Here is a 20719-nt window from a genome sequence, read left to right as displayed (position 1 = left end):
TCTATATATATCTATATCTATATATATCTATATATATCTATTATATATATCTATATATATAATACATATATATATATCTATATAAATTGGAAAGTCAAATAGTTTACTTATCTTTCAGCTACTGTCAGTTTCCTGCTGGCGCATTCTTCAGCCTGAAGAATCCGCCAGCAGGAAACTGACAGTAGCTGAAAGATAAGTAAACTATTTGACTTTCCAATTTATATAGATATATATATATATATATATCTATATAAATTGTCAATCCAAAAAACGTCCTGGCCATAACATCACCTCAAACAACAAACCAATCTCAAGTGATAGAAAAATCTCTATAATTTTTGATAAAAACGTTTTAAACTTTACATTAGAAGCATTTAATTTGAAACAAGCCATTTGTGCTTTTGATTTATATTATAGTTTGTATATGTTCATGTATCTACTAATAAATAAGTAAATACATGGACTTGTGACAGTGCTCTGATAACTTGAACACTCTGATAATTCGAACACTTTTGCTCGGTCCCTTGAAGTTTGAGTTATCCGAGTTTCACTATATATATATGTACTCTAGGTTGAAGGTTGACTTGCAACAAAATTTACAGTTATTTGCTATCAAAATGTTCACCATCTCTTACTCTGCTGTGTTGTAGGTGCAAAATATGTGGAAATGTGATTACAAACTCTTAAAAGCTCATAAACGAACAGTTAATCGCCGCCATCACGAAAACGCCACAGGTTGGAATCCCTCTCCAAAACAGCTCAAATGTGACGTAGTTGAAAACAATGTGCTATTGTTTACACTTTTATGTAACCACATTCGTCGAAATATTTTCACAAATAAACTTCGCGCATTCAATAAAACCATGTCTATTGTCCTTACGCGTCTGTTTCATCATCATTGCAATGCTGTCACTTTGAGCACTGATATCTCAAAACCTAGCCTGAAAATTAATTTAATTTTTTAACCTTAGCTCGAATGAGTGCATATCATCCTCTGATAAACATGATGAACCCGTTGGTCACCTGTGATAGTGGAAAAATGCTGCACAAATTATTCGCGCCATTTGGCAGGCAGTATGGGTTACATGATCAGATTACGGCTAGATAATTAGACCAGGTTGAAACGAAACTGTAAAGTAGCGAGCATCTATATTTGATAAGGGCTATCCGGTAAAACCCGAAGCGTTTGTCATAAATTAATGCTACAAAATGTTTTATATTGAATCTTTTATTGGCATTTCAATTCATGTGATAACAGCACCGGTCAAAACAATGACCACGTCGAGTCGAGTACGTCATCAAAATAAAGGGATTCCCAACTACGGCGTTTTTGTGATGACTGCAATTAACTGTTCGTTTTTTAGCTTTTAAGAGCTTGTAATCAAATTCCCACATATTTTGCACCTACCACACAGCAGAGTAAGACATGGTGAATCTTTTGATACCAAATAACTGTAATGTGAATTTTGTTGCAAGTCAACCTTTAAGGTCTAGGAAGGCCTTCTAATCTCGGTCTATGTTATATTAGTTATCAGTTTAATAGGAAGTTTTGACAAGTTCACATTAGAGTTAGACAAACATGTTCATACGAATAGTGGTGGAACTCGACTATTCTAGCCGGTTGTTATATAAATTTGGTGAATGTTTAGAAGTATGCAAACAAAGAAATCGGTGAACATCACCACATCTAAAGTTTTAACATTTATTTAGTTTCTAACATTTATATAATTTATTTTTAAATCGTTTTCATATTATGCAAACATGTGTAACTTTATCTAGACTTGAAATCTACTTGTTGTATTTATCCTCTAATTTTTCAGATTTTCCACAGCAGATTGAAGTTATGTTTCCTACATTTTTTTTGACATACATGTAGGTAACAACTACCAAATTTGTCTGTTGTTGCCATCACTCATCGGGGATATTAAATAAATCCTATAGTCTTTGTCTCATTTTAGATGTAGTTCAGGAAGTGGAAGTTAATAGATGTGACATCGAAGCTGAAATTCTCAAACATATGGTGAGTTTAAGCTAGTTTAGTGATTTGTTGACTGAAACAATAAATTTCTCCGTTTTTTTGCTCTAATACTTAGAATGAATAATATTTAAATTTTTTTGTTCTTTAAAGGTTCTTAAGCTAAAAATAAAGACTAGAAATAAAGACTAGAAATAAAGACTAGAAATAAAGACTAGAAATAAAGACTAGAAATAAAGACTAGAAATAAAGACTAGAAATAAAGACTAGAAATAAAGACTACATGAATGCCCAGCTTTGCACGAGTAATAAAAAAGTTTTTGCACAGAAAATTCACTTTCAATCAACATTTACTTAAATGAAGGTGTTTTTTTATTTATGTGTTCTGTGTTTATTACTGTGTACTGTGTTTATTTCTGTGTACAATATGCATTCCTACAACGTAAATACTGTGCACCCTCAGGATAGGATTACCTTGATGCATGATTTTTTCACTTTACGAAGCGGGGTTGGCTCGGTTTAAACCGGTTTAATTGTTTTTATCATTATTTTTTGTGTGAAAATCATAATATTTTAAGCTACAAGTGGTTCCTGTGCAGTAGAAATGCAATGCGAAGTAATTATCAGCTGTAGAAGTTCATTTAGCGCATAGTAGCTAGGTGGTGGTGGTAGAGCTCAAGTTGCAACTACACGAAATCCTAGCACAGCAAGGAATTAGTAAATTTCATTTTCAATTGCTTTAATCAAGAAATATGATGATCCCTTTACTGGTGAAATATGAAAACCCATGTGAAATATACTAATCCCATCACCGTCTTTAATGAATGAAAACTTTCACAAGTCTGGCCAGTGAGATAAGATTGCTTATCATTAGAAATTAAAACAATGAAATGCTTTTGGGCAAAAGCTTTAGGTTTGCAAACTAATATTTCATATAGTGTGCACAAGCCAGAGTAATTAAATTTTTAGAATTCGGTTTATCAAGTTTTTCGTGTTTCGAGAAATCAACGCTAGTGCTAGCATTGAGCGGATATTCTCAACATTTGGGTTTGTCCATTCAAAAGTAAGAAATAGGCTCGGTGCAGAGAATGCTGGGAAACTTGTATTTATTTATCGTATGACCAATACCTAAGTACATATTCAGTCACATATTGTATCTACTACTACCTTTACGGATTTACAAATTTTTCGCTTCAATTTTAGTAATTGTAGATCACTATGCTCTGCTCTTCAACACCACACAATTAATCACTCGTATTAAAATTCCTACCTATACACGGAGCTCTATGTAATACATGTATATTCACTTTAGGTGATAAGATTTCTGCTCTGTATTTCTTCATTCATGTTTGATTATTCTGAAATTTCTATATGTATAATCTTATTTCATCATACAAATCTTATTTCACCGTACGAATCTTATTTCACCATGCGAATCTTATTTCACCATACGAATCTTATTTCATCATACGAATCTTATTTCACCATACAAATCTTATTTCACCGTACGAATCTTATTTCATCATACGAATCTTATTTCATCATACAAATCTTATTTCACCATACAAATCTTATTTCATCATGCGAATCTTATTTCACCATACAAATCTTATTTCATCATACGAATCTTATTTCATCATACAAATCTTATTTCACCATACGAATCTTATTTCATCATACGAATCTTATTTCACCATACAAATCTTATTTCACCGTACGAATCTTATTTCATCATACGAATCTTATTTCACCATACGAATCTTATTTCACCACACGAATCTTATTTCACCATACGAATCTCATTTCACCATACGAATCTTATTTCATCATACAAATCTTATTTCACCATACGAATCTTATTTCACCATACGAATTTTATTTCATCATACGAATCTTATTTCTTCATACGAATCTTATTTCATCATACGAATCTTATTTCATCATACGAATCTTATTTCATCATACGAATCTTATTTCATCATACAAATCTTATTTCATCATACGAATCTTATTTCATCATATGAATCTTATTTCACCATACGAATCTTATTTCATCATACGAATCTTATTTCACCATACGAATCTTATTTCATCATACGAATCTTATTTCATCATACGAATCTTATTTCACCATACGAATCTTATTTCACCATACGAATCTTATTTCACCGTACGAATCTTATTTCACCGTACGAATCTTATTTCACCACACGAATCTTATTGCACCATACGAATCTCATTTCACCATACGAATCTTATTTCATCATACAAATCTTATTTCACCATACGAATCTTATTTCACCACACGAATCTTATTTCACCATACGAATCTCATTTCACCATACGAATCTTATTTCATCATACAAATCTTATTTCACCATACGAATCTTATTTCACCATACGAATTTTATTTCATCATACGAATCTTATTTCTTCATACGAATCTTATTTCATCATACGAATCTTATTTCATCATACGAATCTTATTTCATCATACGAATCTTATTTCATCATACAAATCTTATTTCATCATACGAATCTTATTTCATCATATGAATCTTATTTCATCGTAAGAATCTTATTTCATCGTACGAATCTTATTTCATCATACGAATCTTATTTCATCATACAAATCTTATTTCACCGTACGAATCTTATTTCATCATACGAATCTTATTTCATCATACGAATCTTATTTCACCGTACGAATCTTATTTCACCGTACGAATCTTATTTCATCATACGAATCTTATTTCATCATACGAATCTTATTTCACCATACGAATCTTATTTCACCGTACGAATCTTATTTCACCGTACGAATCTTATTTCACCACACGAATCTTATTTCACCATACGAATCTCATTTCACCATACGAATCTTATTTCATCATACAAATCTTATTTCACCATACGAATCTTATTTCACCACACGAATCTTATTTCACCATACGAATCTCATTTCACCATACGAATCTTATTTCATCATACAAATCTTATTTCACCATACGAATCTTATTTCACCATACGAATTTTATTTCATCATACGAATCTTATTTCTTCATACGAATCTTATTTCATCATACGAATCTTATTTCATCATACGAATCTTATTTCATCATACGAATCTTATTTCATCATACAAATCTTATTTCATCATACGAATCTTATTTCATCATATGAATCTTATTTCACCATACGAATCTTATTTCATCATACGAATCTTATTTCACCATACGAATCTTATTTCATCATACGAATCTTATTTCATCATACGAATCTTATTTCACCATACGAATCTTATTTCACCGTACGAATCTTATTTCACCGTACGAATCTTATTTCACCGTACGAATCTTATTTCACCACACGAATCTCATTTCACCATACGAATCTCATTTCACCATACGAATCTTATTTCATCATACAAATCTTATTTCACCATACGAATCTTATTTCACCATACGAATTTTATTTCATCATACGAATCTTATTTCTTCATACGAATCTTATTTCACCATGCGAATCTTATTTCACCATACGAATCTTATTTCACCGTACGAATCTTATTTCATCGTACGAATCTTATTTCATCGTACGAATCTTATTTCATCGTACGAATCTTATTTCATCGTACGAATCTTATTTCATCGTACGAATCTTATTTCATCGTACGAATCTTATTTCATCGTACGAATCTTATTTCATCGTACGAATCTTATTTCATCGTAAGAATCTTATTTCATCGTACGAATCTTATTTCATCGTACGAATCTTATTTCATCGTACGAATCTTATTTCATCGTACGAATCTTATTTCATCGTACGAATCTTATTTCATCGTGCGAATCTTATTTCATCATACGAATCTTATTTCACCATACGAATCTTATTTCACCATAAGAATCTTATTTCACCATACAAATCTTATTTCATCATACAAAATCAGCCAAATTTTCGCCCGAGTGCAAATTTGGCAGTCGGTGTGCTTCATGTACTTCAAAATATAAAGACACCGAAATGCTGTTCGCCAAAAAAGTTTTCACATTTTCTTGCCGAATTAGGTTGAAAAAGGTTTTAACAAGTCCCTTAAAAATTATAGATAAAGCGAAGACAGAAACTGATAAGTGATAAAATTTTAATGATAAAAAGTTGAAATTCAGTTAAATAGTTGAAAATACATACTAAAACTTAGCTTTACGTGTGTGCGTGTGTGTATTGTAAGCTAAACTTATTTGAAGTGAATTCAAAGTTTATGTTATGTACGTCTGTCTTGAAGGTAAGAACTCCCTACAATAGTACTGTATATGGTATTATGGTACATTGTAATGTTACATGTCATTGCAGATCATAACCACTAAATAAACTGAATACAATAAAGTTATCGTAGGCAACTATAGTTAGTAAGGTTAACATACTATTTTGTGAGTAATTTTTAATATGTACAGCACTTATATAAAGGTTTGACGATTTTTAACATCAGATGAATGCATTATATAATTACTATGGTTTCTATACCCCCCTGTGTACCATTTTTTTTACCATCCGATACCAACTCTGGATAGGATCAAAATTGTATTCTGAGGGTGCACTGTAATTCGTCCCAGTAACGTTTACATTATAAGGATTTTGCGTTGTAACAAAAGTAAAATACATGTAAGTTGCCTAATACATTCCAAGATTGTTGCAAACTCATCCCTTTTGCCATACAACAAGGAAAACCTGACTTAACTATTTTAATTTGTGGTCTGTACCGTAACTGCAGCATTATTAGTTTGCATCGACAACTTGTTTCCTTTTTATGGTGTTATAAACCATTGGTTTTATAGACCATTATTCCGGTAACTCTACAATAACTTGATGAGGAGCGCACATCTTCGATGTTCCTTTACTATGATTTGTTTTTTTTTCTAAACAGCAAAGTGTATTCTGTAAAGTAAAACTAATAACAAATATTTTATTTGTCTACAACAAAGCAGAACAACAAAATATTTTACTTTGTACTTTTACAAAAAGTACTATCTGTTCATCGTCAATCTGTGTCCAGGGGTCAAGGTTAGGATAAAAGAGAACTTTCGATCATACTCCAACTCGTGACATTCGGATTGGTGGTCTGACACTGTAACACCTGCACCAATCGATCGCCTGTGCATTTCTGAACAATGCCAAGCTGCCCTATTCTATCTTTTATCAACACCTCTGATGATCTATCACAACAACCTAGATTGTTGCAAAATTTCTATGCGTTTATAGCTTGTAAGCTATACACACATCGGTTTATAGCTTGTAAGCTATAAGCGCATCGGCTTTTGTTCACAAGTGTAGCAAGATACATGTAGATTAACTTTCAAATGGAATTTGAGAGTTGACACTTTACGTTATATGGTATTTCTACGTGGTAGCAAGCAAAAACTTCACCTAAATTTTTAACATTATCTGGAATTATCGTTTTATAAGGTATACGTTATAGGAGCGTCTACTGTACTGTGTTTGTTTCGGTGTACAGTGCGCTCTCGGGTTAGGATGTCCCTGTTTTACGATTTTTTTGCTTTACGAAGTGGAACACAATGGTTTCTCGTCCTCACCATACCAATCCTGTTTCGCCATTCGAATTCAACAAAAGTTTCGTTCCAAAAATCACAATGATGTCGATATGCTGTTCGCCGAAAACTTTCCCACAACGCCCAAAAGAAGTACAATGATTGATTGCTCTCAGTTCAGCATTCCTCATGTGGAAAATGGTAATATTTTCCTTTTAAAACCAGTAGCAAAGTTGGGAGTTGCAATTTCTTCAAACAGAGGGTAAGGGGTTGGACAACTGCTCTTAGCCTGCTAACAAAAATCCAGTTGATTACGTATTAAACTTATTTTTAAGTGTGCAGTAACATAATTAGCATTGATACCTTTTTGCCTCCTCTCTGCTCTACTCGCTACACATACCAGCCAAGTCACGTCACTCCAAAAGTGCGGTAATAAAATTTCATTTTTCCTTTCAATGGCCATTAAATGGTATAGTATGCGAGAGGCTGCTTTCGAGAACAGCATTGCTCAGGCTTTCTTGTCGAATTAGCTTAAAAAGGTTTTAATAATATTGATTAAAAGTTATAGTAAAAACGAAGCCGGAAAGTGTTGGGTGATTAAATTTTAGCGATGAAAAGGTTGAAGTTCAGTAAAATACATAGTAAAATTTAGCCTCATGTATGTAGCCTTAGTAAGCTAAATTCATTTAAGTTAAATTCAAAGTTCATGTTATAGGTCTGTCCCAAAGAACTCCCTATGAAATGTACTGCTGCTACTGCACATACACGTTATACATTGTAATGTTACATTTTATTGCATATCATAACCACTAAATACACTGAAGTTACTGTAGGTAACTATAGTTACTAAGGTTAACATATTATGTTGTTACTAATTTCTAATATGTACAATACTTATTTGAAATGTTTATGATTTTTACCAAGGGATGTTTGCATTATATAATTACTACGGGTTTCTATACCCCTCAATACAACATTTTCGCTATACGATGCCAACCCTGGAACGAATTAAAATTGTATGGCCAGGGTGCATTGTACTGTGTTTGTTTTTTTGTAATTCATACTGCACCGGCTGCAGCGCTTACTGCTGCTCTATACTGATTGCAATAGTCTTGCTAACCATGCGAGTTTAAGCATTTTTTTCCTCGCCAACAATTCTAGCATAATCTATATACAGACTAACTCTGATAACTCAAACTTCACGGGACCCAACGAAAGTGTTCGAGTTATCAGAGCGTTCGAGTTATCATAGCACTGCCACAAGTTCATGTATTTATTAGTAGATGAATGTACATATACAAGCTATATATAAATCAAATGCATAGATGGCTTGTTGCAAATTAAAAGGCTTCTACTGTAAAGTTTAAAAAAATATCATCAGAAAGTATAGAGACCTTTCTATCACTTGAGATTGGTTTGTCGTTTTGGTGATGTGATTGCCAGGATGTTTTCAGATTAAAATTGGCAAAACTTGATCGCTGTTGAAATGCTCAGAAGAAACGACATCTTTTTTTGAGCGTTTTAACCAAGATCAAGTTTTCCGATTTTTCTTCAAGCTTATACGAAGGTTAGCTCCCTTTTCCTTGCTTTCGGAGGGCCATTGCTAAGCGGATGTTTGGTAAAATTTGATTTTTTGCAAACCTTTAGAAAAGTTGTTAACAAAAATATTTTGCCGATGATGGTAATAACGACGTCTAAGAACTACTAAAAGTTGAGGTTTATCTCTATGGCTTAGAATAGAGCGATATTCTAAAGCGATAACAACCGCCGCAGTAGCTGTTGGGCAAAAAACTGTTCCAGTTAACCAATTTGAGGTCGAGTTATGTAAAGTAATTTATCATTGCGTGGGAATGGACCAAACAAATCCGTTCGAGTTAACCATGTGTTCGAGTTATCCGAAGGCAAGTTATCCGAGTTTCACTGGATATATTTCTCAGTCTGTCTTTCGGTATGTCCAGCTATTATTAGAATAGCTGTACCTGGACAATGCTGACTAAACCTCATGGCTTACTGTCATTAGAAGCCTAGTGCTTATTAGCAAGCCGACTGGAATTTTCCATTAGCAATGTGCCAGGCTATTAGCAAGTGGCTACAACTCATTACTTCTCATTGTTTATAAGTTAATTTTTATACTATTTTCCATTGGCAATGTGCCAGGCTAATAGCAAGTGGTAGACAACTCTCATCACTTCTCATTGTTTATAAGCTGATTTTTAATACCCGGACAACGCTGGGAGGCACAGGTAGTGCTAGCATAAAAGTACAGCCACACATGCCGAAAATTTCATAAGTTCAATCGGAATCACGAAATAGATGAAAAAACACAAAAATACTCATCTGAAACGAGCGCGATTTTAGCAGGTTTTGCGATTTGTATAGTCCGAGACACATAATACGACACGCAAGAAAAATACCAACGCAATTCAACATAGGAAATAAGATGCAACGGATTATAAAATGTGCCATCTTTAGCGCAATATAACTAATTGCGTCGTATTTACTTTGTTGAATTAAATTGGTATTTTTCTTAAGTGTCACTATATGTGTCTAAAACTAAAGAAATCGCAAAAGCTGCTAAAATTGCACTCGCTAATAATTTATCCAGCCAATTTAAAGCATTTTGTCGTTGATTTCGGTGTGTATGCATAGCTTTGACAATTCTGTGAGTTTCAGCTGAATGTTTTGGTGTTTTTCGTTTATTTCGTGATTTCGATAAAAATTTCCGAAATGTTGGCACGTGCCCTACTTAATATTTAGCTGAAAAATTTAGCATGAGGCCATTACACACGCCAAGGATTGGCGTGTGTAATAAGTATGTGCACAATTAATTCCATAGTATAGCCAGTTGGACAGTGTAGTAGTATATTAGATAAATGCCTGTCTGCAGACCTGGAGGTTGCAAGTTCAAATCCAATGCACAGCAGATGTTTCATTCCGAAAACTATGTTGCTATAACTTAACACACACACAGACGAACAGACAGACCAACAAAACACAAACTGTGAGATTTATATAGATTACTAGCTGCATTACCCGCCTACAGGAGCAGATTCATGCGCAGCATAAGGTTTATTGAGAGTTGTCTTTCATACTGTAAAACAACTCCAAATATGCAGTCTACTGAAATTATTGTCTTGATCAGAGTATGTATGCACATATACATGTCAATGTTGGGGAAAACAATAGAAATCTGCTATGTGTCTTACAGCTAGATGCGTATAAAATCTAGTAAATATTCTAGATTCATGTGTCTAGATTCATGCATTCGTTCATACCCGTCTATAATTGCAGTTGACGATCGCGCACTTCTGCCGCTGAGCCCCCGCCTTGACAGACCAGTTTTTACCCGCCGAGCAGTTGACAATCGCGTTCTTGCACTCGCCTCGCAATCGCAATCAATCGCCTTGCAATCAATCGGCCTGTACCCACCTCGCAATCAATTGCCTTGCACTCGCCTCGCAATAAATCGCTTCGCGATTAATTGCCTCGCACTCAATCGCCTCGCACTCAATCGCTTTGCAATCAATCGCCTCGCAATCAATCGCCTCACACTCGCAATCAATCACCTCGCACTCAATCGCTTCGCAATCAATAGCCTCGCACTCGCCAAATCATTTATCCGGAAAGCCGTGCCTGGATACTCTTGCTGCACTCGGGGCAAAAAAGGTCTCCCGCGCATCCCCGAGTGACGCCACGGCCCCAAACCGCTAGCTGCATTACCCGTCCACGGGAACAGATTCATGTATAGCAAGAGGTTTATCGAGAGTTGTCTTTCATACTGTAAAATAACTCCAAATATGCCGTTTACTGAAATCTTTTGCCCTGATCACACTATGCATACACATATGCAGTCATATATGTCAATAATGTTGGGGAGAACAATGGAAGTCTGCAATACGTTTTACAGCTAGTCTACAATGCATCAGTCTCAAACCACTCAAATTGGAGTTGCCCTATTTGTGTACAAAAAACTAATAATGAAATTGACATTGCTAGGCAAACTGAAGTTCTTCAAACTGGCAGTATTGAAAAGTTTTGCATCTTTTAAAAAATTATAAAAAACATTTTGCTATCACCAGCATTTATTGAATGGAGACTTCTACATGCTTTAAACACTAATTCTAGTTCACCAGTTTTTCGTCTATCGCCTGTGTTTTGACATGGTATATACAAACAGTAATGAGGTTGTGTCGATAAATTTATATGTATAACAGCACAGGCAGTATGATGTCAAGGCAGATACAGCATTAGCACCTTACAATAATAAAACATAGCGCCAACATGATAGCCTTTGTATGAGACACATTAAGGAAAACAAATGCATAAAAATATATATATACTGAAAAATATGTTAGAAAATGCTGCATGTGGTATAGCAGAACATGAAGAACATATCATGACATAACAATAACACAATGTTAGTTCAACGCAACACTTGCGGATAGACAACATTTTTTGTTTTTCTGTCGGGTGTATGAACAAACAGTTTTTGGCTTGTGCCTACTTTTGAGCAGGCAACGTACAGCCGGTCATGGCTAAAGCAGGGTGACAGTAAGTCGATACCAGCTGCTCTCTTTATTCTCACCATCATCTATCGCAACCCTCGGAGTACAGGTGCAAGTTCTGTAGTAGCTGTAGTTCTGTGTACTCGTAGCTGGAAAAACAGTAAAAGTAACTCGGCTGCCGAAGGAAATGAACATGTTTACAATCACAAACAGTGGCAAATCCGACATTTTTAACCCTTTCACTGAAGTAGACTCATTTATGCGTTTTCTATGGTCGACCGCATAAACGCAATTTAGCGATTTTACCAGCAATTGCTAGTAACTGAATTTTATTATTCGTTGACAACATAACCAACGGTCTTTAGGACTTTTATGGTAGTGACAGTGTTGTCCTAAGATTTCTCTATAAAATTAGCCTAAAGTTTAATTTTAAAATCTTTGTTCGAGAATTTCCAACTTAAAAACAAAGATTTTTGTGTGCAAGTTCATTAAATGCGTCCGAGTTAGAAAACAAATAACTACTTATGTTGATGACATTATAGCCAATTCAGATTTTTTGTGATTACACAGATAATTAAAATAGCAATAGCAGCACTGACTCTGACGGTGGTGAAAGTAATGGTTGTGTAAGAATAAGGAACATTGTAGTGGATCGTTTTAGCTTTGTAGCTTCACATCGCTTTATCAATGCACAAAGTATAAATACAATGAATTTTTTTGCATAGCAGTGCTTGTTAACATGTTGGCAAAATGAAATATATAACCAAAACAAACGTTCTAGAAAGAGTTTGAAATTGAAAAAATATTGTACACATATATGAAGCAATATCGGCAAAATGGCTGGCAGTAGGCCAATAGCCAAATTTGTACATGAATGCAAATGAAAGGGTTATGTATTGAAAGTGTGGCAATTCATAGACAATACAACATTGTATAAGAAACACTTACCTTTTTGATGTGGAAATTTAGTAGGTGAAAACTGCGTTTTTTCCAACGTTTACGTGACCTCCGCGGTACACGTTGGCAGTAAATATTAATTGCATGTAAATCACTACTCATTAATTTATTTTATTTAATGAGTAGTACATTTGTATAGCTGTATAGACACCTTTGTATAGGCCGCAGAACTCAGGCCGGTGCATTTTAACACGGCAGCAACTTTGCTGTTTAAAAGCGTGCTAACCGGAGATTTCGGTTAATGCGCCCTAGCGGTGAAAGAAGCACAACAGAATCGCTGCACCTTTATATAAGCCGCGTGGCTCAAATAGTCAAACAAAAGTAGCGGCTAATAGAGTAATAGTCCGAAATTGCGATATTTACTACTCATATTAATTCAGTCGGCTTCGTACGACCGAATGGAAAGAGAAAGACCGCTCTATAATTTATTTACTGTCACTACTCATATTAATTCAGTTCGCATCTTACGACCGAAATTCGTACGACGATAAAAGGAAAGACCGCTCTATAAGGCGGATAGACAGATAGACAACGATTGCCGTTTATATAGTAGATTATTCAAAGCCAGTTAATTTTTGCAAGACTAGCATACAGCTCCTGTCTGTCAGGGTCACATCTAATTGAACAATACGACTTAGCCAAAAGTCTAGTGAACACTTGTTTCTTTTTCTTCACAAGTGCGCCAAGTCGCATTTGGTAGCTGGTATTTAATTGCAACTGTGCCTTGCTCAAAATGATATAAAAAGGTTGAAATATTCAAATTTATCTGCTAAAACTTTTAAGTTGAATTCATTTTAGATATATCATTCAGTAATAATTTTCTGAAAATGTTTTAATTTGTGATTGATTTTACATTGAAAATAGTCTATTTTAAAAAAACAAGCTTGTTCATTTAATGATGTGTTATCTGCTACATTTTGCTTGTCTTTTAGGAATTGCCCACCCACCTCTTTTCATAGTACATATTCTGCTTATCAATTTTGTCTTATTATCTATGATGCGTTTTTAAACTTTTCTATTTATTGAAAGGCATATGATCAGCCAGGTGCATCAACAGCGACATCAACTGATAGTACAGGAACTAGCAATGCAGCCAGGGAAGCTACTGCTACAACATCAATTCAAATCAGGATACCAGTTCATCGACGAACAGCCAGTGAAATGGAGCCTGGGGAGCTGTTTGATGATGAAGAACATGAGCTATTGGAACTCCATGGTGTGGATAAAGAAATCGAATGTGATGATTCTTCTCAAAGCAAATCAGCTATGTCAGCTATGTCTCAACCGTCATCAAACGGGGAAGGGGATGTTAGTGTGCAGTGTAAGTCAGCTGAAAATGTGGCGAGACGAATGGATTATACCACCGAGTCATTTTCTGTTGGAGCCAGTACATGTTCTACAGCTAGTGATGCTATGAAGTCTACAACACACCCAAAAAAAGTTGAAGATGAGGTGATAAAAGCAGATGGCGCTTGTATTACTAGCACCTGGACTCCACACCTGAAACTTCCAGAAAGCCTAACTAAAGATTCGTCGACTGGTAAGAATGCATGGAGCTCATTTTTAGGTCAATTTTTGTTTGGTTGTACAGTGCACCCTCGAGATACGATGTTAATTCGTTCCAGGGTTGGCATCGTATGGTAAAAAAGCGTATATAGGGGTATAGAGACCATTGTAATTATACAATGCAAACACCCCATGGTAAAAATCGTCAATTTGTTTTATAAAATTGTGTACATATTGACAATTAGCAACAAAATAGTATGTTAACTTTAGTAATTATAGTTACCTGCAGTAACTGTATTGTATTTAGTGTATTGTAATGGTTATGATCTGCAATAAAACGCAAAATTATAATATGTGTACCAAATGTAGTACGTACGGTTAGGAGTTCTTGCCTTCAAAAGGTACGCATAACATAAACTTTGAATTCACTTCAAGTAAATTTAGCTTGCTAAGCCTACACTTAAAACTAAGTTTTAGTATGTATTTTGAACTATTTTACTGAATTTCAAATTTTTATCACTTTTATCCTTCAGCAGTTCCTATCTTCACTTTCACTATCAACTTTAGCCTATCTGGTTGAAACCTTTTTCAACCTAAATCAATAAGACCGAGCGATGCAGTTATAGAAAGCGACCTCTCACACACTTGACCATTTAATGGCTACCGAAAAGAAAATTATATTTTCAATACTGAACGTACATACCTTTGGAGTAACGTGGTTTTAGCTGGCACATGTAGTTGGTAAAGCAGAGAGGAAGCAAAAACGTATCAATGCTAATTATGGTGCTGTACACTTGTAAATAAATTTAAAACGTAATGAATTGGAATTTTTAGCAGGCTAAAAGAAGTTGTCCATTCCTGTCCAATTTTTCTACTTTTTCTACGAAAAAAATTGATGGTGCAATGCAAAAAATTGCTAGCTAGCGCTTGTAAAAGGATCCAGAGAATGTGGTACAGTAGTTTGTCTTGTATGAAATGTGCACAAGAATCAATGTAACCATACATACAAATTTTGTACGTATTTATACCCTATGGGGGACAGGGCTTTAGCAAGTTTCAGAAAGTAATGTGGATGCGTCAACTATCTTGAGCAGCTAGTTATATGAGTTACATACATACATACGATGAATTGTATTCACGTAGAAGATAACAAGCCCATATGCAAAGACATGGTTAAACAAGAAAATATAACATAAAATCAAAAGGAAACAAATAAAATGAATAAAATGTGAAAAACATGCCGCACAAGAGATGAATAATATATATTATACATGCATTGTTTTAATGTACCAGTCCACATCAGTAAATTAAACGCTTGAAATATTTCTGCGAATGTGGGATTTGCTGTATCTTCTACATCCTCGCCTTCACTAAATGGTTGCTCCTTTTAAATGCTGATCGTGTGCATGACCTAGCTCATTCAAATCGTCAGTCGGAAGCTCATTCTTGTGCTTGCTTTAATGGAGTTCTTGTTTTAATAATAATTGCAAATGCTGATTGGTTGCGATCATATTCCTTGACAATGTTAATAATACGGGTCCCTTCTTCTTATTTACGACATCCAACTTTGTTGACATAGAAATCATTTTTCCTTCGTTTTGTAACGTTTGTATCGGTCTCAGATTCCATAGATAACGAATTAAATGTAGATAGTTGTAGTTATATACGTATGCTGACTTGAAAGTTTATAGTAAAAGCTATAATAACACTACAAATGAATATTTGCTCTCGCTTGTGTATTTTACACGGAATTTTCCACGCGGACATGAGAAAAGTCGATCATCGTGTCTCTTCTAAACGTTCTAAGAATGTTTTCGGCAAACTATATTTCGGTGTCTTTTTTATTTCGACGTGTGTTATGAGCACACCGAAGGCCAAATTTTAACTCGGGCAAAACTTTTCTCAAATTCGTATGGTGAAATAAAGTTCGTATAGCGAGGTGAAGATATCACAATGTTTGACCTCGTAAGGTGAAAAAATCGTATACCAGGTTAATCGTATCTCGAGGGTGCACTGTATCACAAACAGTAGAATAGAATAGCATTTAGAATAGCTTGGATAGAACTTGGAGCCTCATCATTAAAAAGGGCTTGCGTATGTACCATGTGTTAGTGCGAAAGCTTGAACCGATATTGCTCTTGATCTTAATGCGTCCTCTAAGGGTGTTCTCTTATAATATTCTATCTTACATCATCTTTAGAGGCATTTTCATTTTTGTTTAGAAACATTTCACAATTTGCAAAGGGGTACTGTAAGACTCATTGACTTGTTCAGCTGGAGAATAAGGATTATTCTTTTGCTGCTCCAAGTTTTTGCAAGCAAGTATTGGCTATAAATTATCCATTGCAGTCTAATTATTCGTATGAAGTAACTAGCGCATTGCAACTATCATTGTATCTGTCTAGGTCACTGCATTTCTGCATGTAAATTCTCTGCTTTGAATAGATAACATAAATATAGAGGTGAAGCTTTGGTTCATCTCAATGTTGCAATTAACTTTTATCTTGTTTAAGAATGTTACACATGGTTTACCTTAGCGCAAAATTAAGCACACATATAGTTAAATATTTTTCATTCAAGTGATTGCTACACCATGTAACTGCTCCATCTACAGTTCATTGCTTTCCATATTGATATTTTATTGTCATCAGATAAAAACAGCCAAGAGACCTTTTATCTAGAATTGGTAAACTAGCAATCGTTCTCTCTAAGTTTGTATTCCTAAAAGGGGAGAAAACTCTCAATTATGTTCGCCTTGTTTTGTAGTCATTTCGGAAGGTGAAATAAGTAACTCTGAATCGGAAGCTGAATATGATAATGATGAAGGTAACTTTGTGCAGGAGTCTTGTGACAAAGCAATTCATCTCCTCAATGATAAGCTGTCAATCAATGTCCAGCCAGAACAAGTGCAAGACATCTTTATAGACCAGATAGCATTTGATAAGGACAACAGCGTCAGTGGAAGTGCAACAGATAAACATAGTGTTTCTCCACTTGTGCTAGCGGAAATTAATAGCGCGCTGTATGATGATGTTCCTTCGCCGGGGAAATTTGTCAATGAGCCGCAAGTGAATGTCATTTCACAATCAACCAATGAAATTGGCCCAGATACCAATGTAACAAGCAAAGGCACCCGAAATTTTAAAAATTTAATACCAGAATCATCAGCTTTAGAAGACAGTAATGGTTTGGTTGCAGTCACAACATCCGTCACATCCACAGATACACCATTTCAGTGTAGCGCTTTGAATTGGTCTGGTGGTTTGGAGGTCAATCTAGATAAGTTTCAAGACGAGTTAATGACAAGTGATGATGAACAATCAAATCAAGTTGTTGAAAAAGCTGATTTGAAATCTGAAAAAGAAGATATCAATTTTGGTGATTTAGAAGATCTGGAAACTAATCGAGTTCCTACTCCCGAAATCACAGCTCAACGGTATAGATCACAAGCTTTAAAAATTACCTTGGAACTTCTTGATGATACGAAAAAGGTGGATAAAAATCCTAACCCAGTAGAAAGAAACATAAAAATATATTCTAGTGCTTCAACAACAGATTCACATTCAAGTCGACTTAAATCTAAGAGTAAATCTCGCAGCGAGGATAAATCTGAAAAACGTAACACCACAAAAAAAACTAAAAAATTTAGCAAAACAAACACAGATAACACATCAAGCGAGCAGAACTCAACAAAAGCAAATATTCCAAGTTTTGACAGCAAAAGCAAATTTTCCCTCCATAGAAACATTGAGGATGCGCCATCAACAAAAGGCAGCGGTTCAACGCCTGGACACAAACATCCTCTTGAATGCTGCAATCAATCAGTGACTGAAGTAAGTTATAAACACAAGTCAACAAGCCAGAAATTGAGTCACAATCATGAACGGGTACGAGAGAAGTCCCCTCGTCAAGATTCCTTTCATTCAAAAAAAGATGAATCTGTGATTGTTCAATCAAAACCTTCACACAAGATTAGTAAATTTAAAGACAGTCGGAGACAGCATTCTAACGATACTCGGCAGCGACATCATAATAATAGCATAAAGAGGCATCTGGAAGACAAAGCAAGCCAAAAAACCAAACTGAGTGTTTTTCAGCGATTGTCAGAAATACCCAAGTCGCCATCCCATAGTTCAAAAAGATCTACTAGCCCTAAATATCGGTCTACGCAAGAAGAGCATGGTAAGAGGAAGACACGATCTCTTTATGAAAATTGTGCTTGGCAGCGAAATTGGAATCAACATTCATTTTTTGATGATAAAGATGATCAATCAAGCACAAGATCTGATCGTCACTGCTATTCTATAAAAAATCGTTCTGAGCACTTAGAAGTACATAATGTAAAAATGCATGTAGGCAAGCCTTCTGTCGTCAAAACATACGATACATTTCAAACTGGTCAGAGGAAACATGAAAAAAAACTTGTCAACGCAAAGGACGATCATAATAAGAGCCCTGTTAGATTTCCCTCTCCAGATATTACAGTAGTAAAAGAACCTAAAGTTAGTAAACCCAAACCGCCTCTAGTTGTTTTGTCTGACTGATGAGTGAAATTTCATTTTCATGTAGGCATTGTCCAAGCTGTTGAAAAAATATTGACCTGATGAAATATTAAGGATGTTGTGACAGTTCAAACATTTGCAATTACTCAGATTTCTCTTGGTTTAGGAAAATGTCTTTTAAAACTTCATGTTCTGTTTTATTCTTATGGATGGTCATAACATGTACAAACGCACTTGTATCGAACAGTGACTAATACAATACTGAGTATACAGGAAGGTCATTTATTATGCATGCAGCCTTTGTGGCACATTGAGCAAGCGAGCTGCTTTTCCATTATTGCACTCACTTAAAAGTCAAATGTATTCTTACAGATAGCCAATGCTAATTTCGGTTTCCTGTATAAGGTGGGCTTTCAGCATATCTTGCTCTAGAATAAGATATTGATAACTTGGCCCCTTAATATGTTAAGCAGCTGACTGGAGTAGGCAATTTTAAGAAAGATCCTGCACTCCGCTGTCTGATGACTCTTATCCAAGGAATATTAATCCCTATATCCTGGATGAGTATATTAGAGGCGCCATGTTATGACATAGAGGATCGATGACGTTTATCAAAGGCCAGTATTATTCATCAGATCATTCTGTTCACTGCCACTCCTTCAAAAGGAGATAATGCTGTGAGGAATGTGGAAAAATTTGTTTTTCATGTTGTATTCATTTTCAAAGTATCGAAACATTTTATCTTCTCATTTACATTTTCAGTCCATAGGATGCATGTATAACATTAAACAATCATTTTTCCGGGTAATGCTTTTAGGTAAGATGTGCAATTTGCTCATTTCTTTAACAGAAAGAACACATTTAAACAGAACAAAGTGTCTCATTTGTTCATCATCCGTGCCTATGGTACTTGGTTATTTTTCTTATAGCAACATTCCATGTCAACAACATATTTAAGATGCTTCCTAACAGTTTGCCTATTTATTCATTTTCCTACAGATATGGTCTTGTCCTAGTAAGTTATGTTCAGTCTTGTGTTATGTTCAGTCTTGTGTCATGTGACTGCCGAATGCATAAACATGGCATTAAGAAATCTAAATTTATCCTGCATATTTCCAACATTCCTTTAATATTGTTAATTATTCAATGCTTTGTATTATTATATGATGGGTAGGAAGTTGTATCGGCTGTCAGCTTGTATCAAATGTTCACACACCTACTAGCATTGAGTTTATCTAACTCAGTTGGAAGCATTAATTAGTGTTTAAGAGTATAGTATTCTGACCAGCAGGCACATTTTACTATAATTGACAGATTAGTGCACTTAGACACGCTTTCTCTCATGCCACGCTTGCTAAGTAGCAGCAATGCAGCTGCCCATCTCTCATGCAAGGGATGACTGAGGATTTCTGGATTTACACTACCATAGGTCAATAACTTGCATGTAACAAGCCTTTTGTAAAACTACTATTTTCTGAGCACCTTGTGGACAAATTTTTCTATGCATAACAATCGGTACCATTTGAATGTTTTTAAAACTTCAATAAAGATTGTTATTATTCAATTTTCACGACCTGAATTGGAGACGTGTGATTCTCGTGCAGCAACTGTCAGCAGAGATATTGGAACTTGGTGAAAATTAAAGCTTATACGTAAAGTTACAATGCGATTGCTACATTTAACCTCAAATGTGGCCATGGGTAGATGGCCATACTAATACAATGTTCAAGCATA

The 20719-nt window shown here is 34.9% G+C and overlaps 1 protein-coding gene across 1 annotated transcript in view; it reads left to right on the top strand.

Annotated features, from left to right (window-relative positions):
• Positions 1 to 20470, top strand: part of LOC137389747 (uncharacterized) — a 70467-nt gene extending 49997 nt beyond the window's left edge. The window contains exons 8-10 of the mRNA XM_068075833.1: positions 1959 to 2020; positions 14007 to 14517; positions 17250 to 20470. Coding sequence (XP_067931934.1) covers positions 1959 to 2020; positions 14007 to 14517; positions 17250 to 19027 — 2351 coding nt within the window. The 3' untranslated portion in view covers positions 19028 to 20470. The remainder of the gene's footprint in view (positions 1 to 1958; positions 2021 to 14006; positions 14518 to 17249) is intronic.
• The last annotated feature ends 249 nt before the right edge of the window (positions 20471 to 20719 follow it).

This window comes from Watersipora subatra, chromosome 3, assembly GCF_963576615.1.
Source record: "Watersipora subatra chromosome 3, tzWatSuba1.1, whole genome shotgun sequence".
In the NCBI taxonomy this organism is placed as follows: Eukaryota; Metazoa; Bryozoa; class Gymnolaemata; order Cheilostomatida; family Watersiporidae; genus Watersipora; species Watersipora subatra.
Note: the sequence above shows the minus strand (reverse complement) of the source record. Positions and strands in the feature narration are given on the sequence as shown.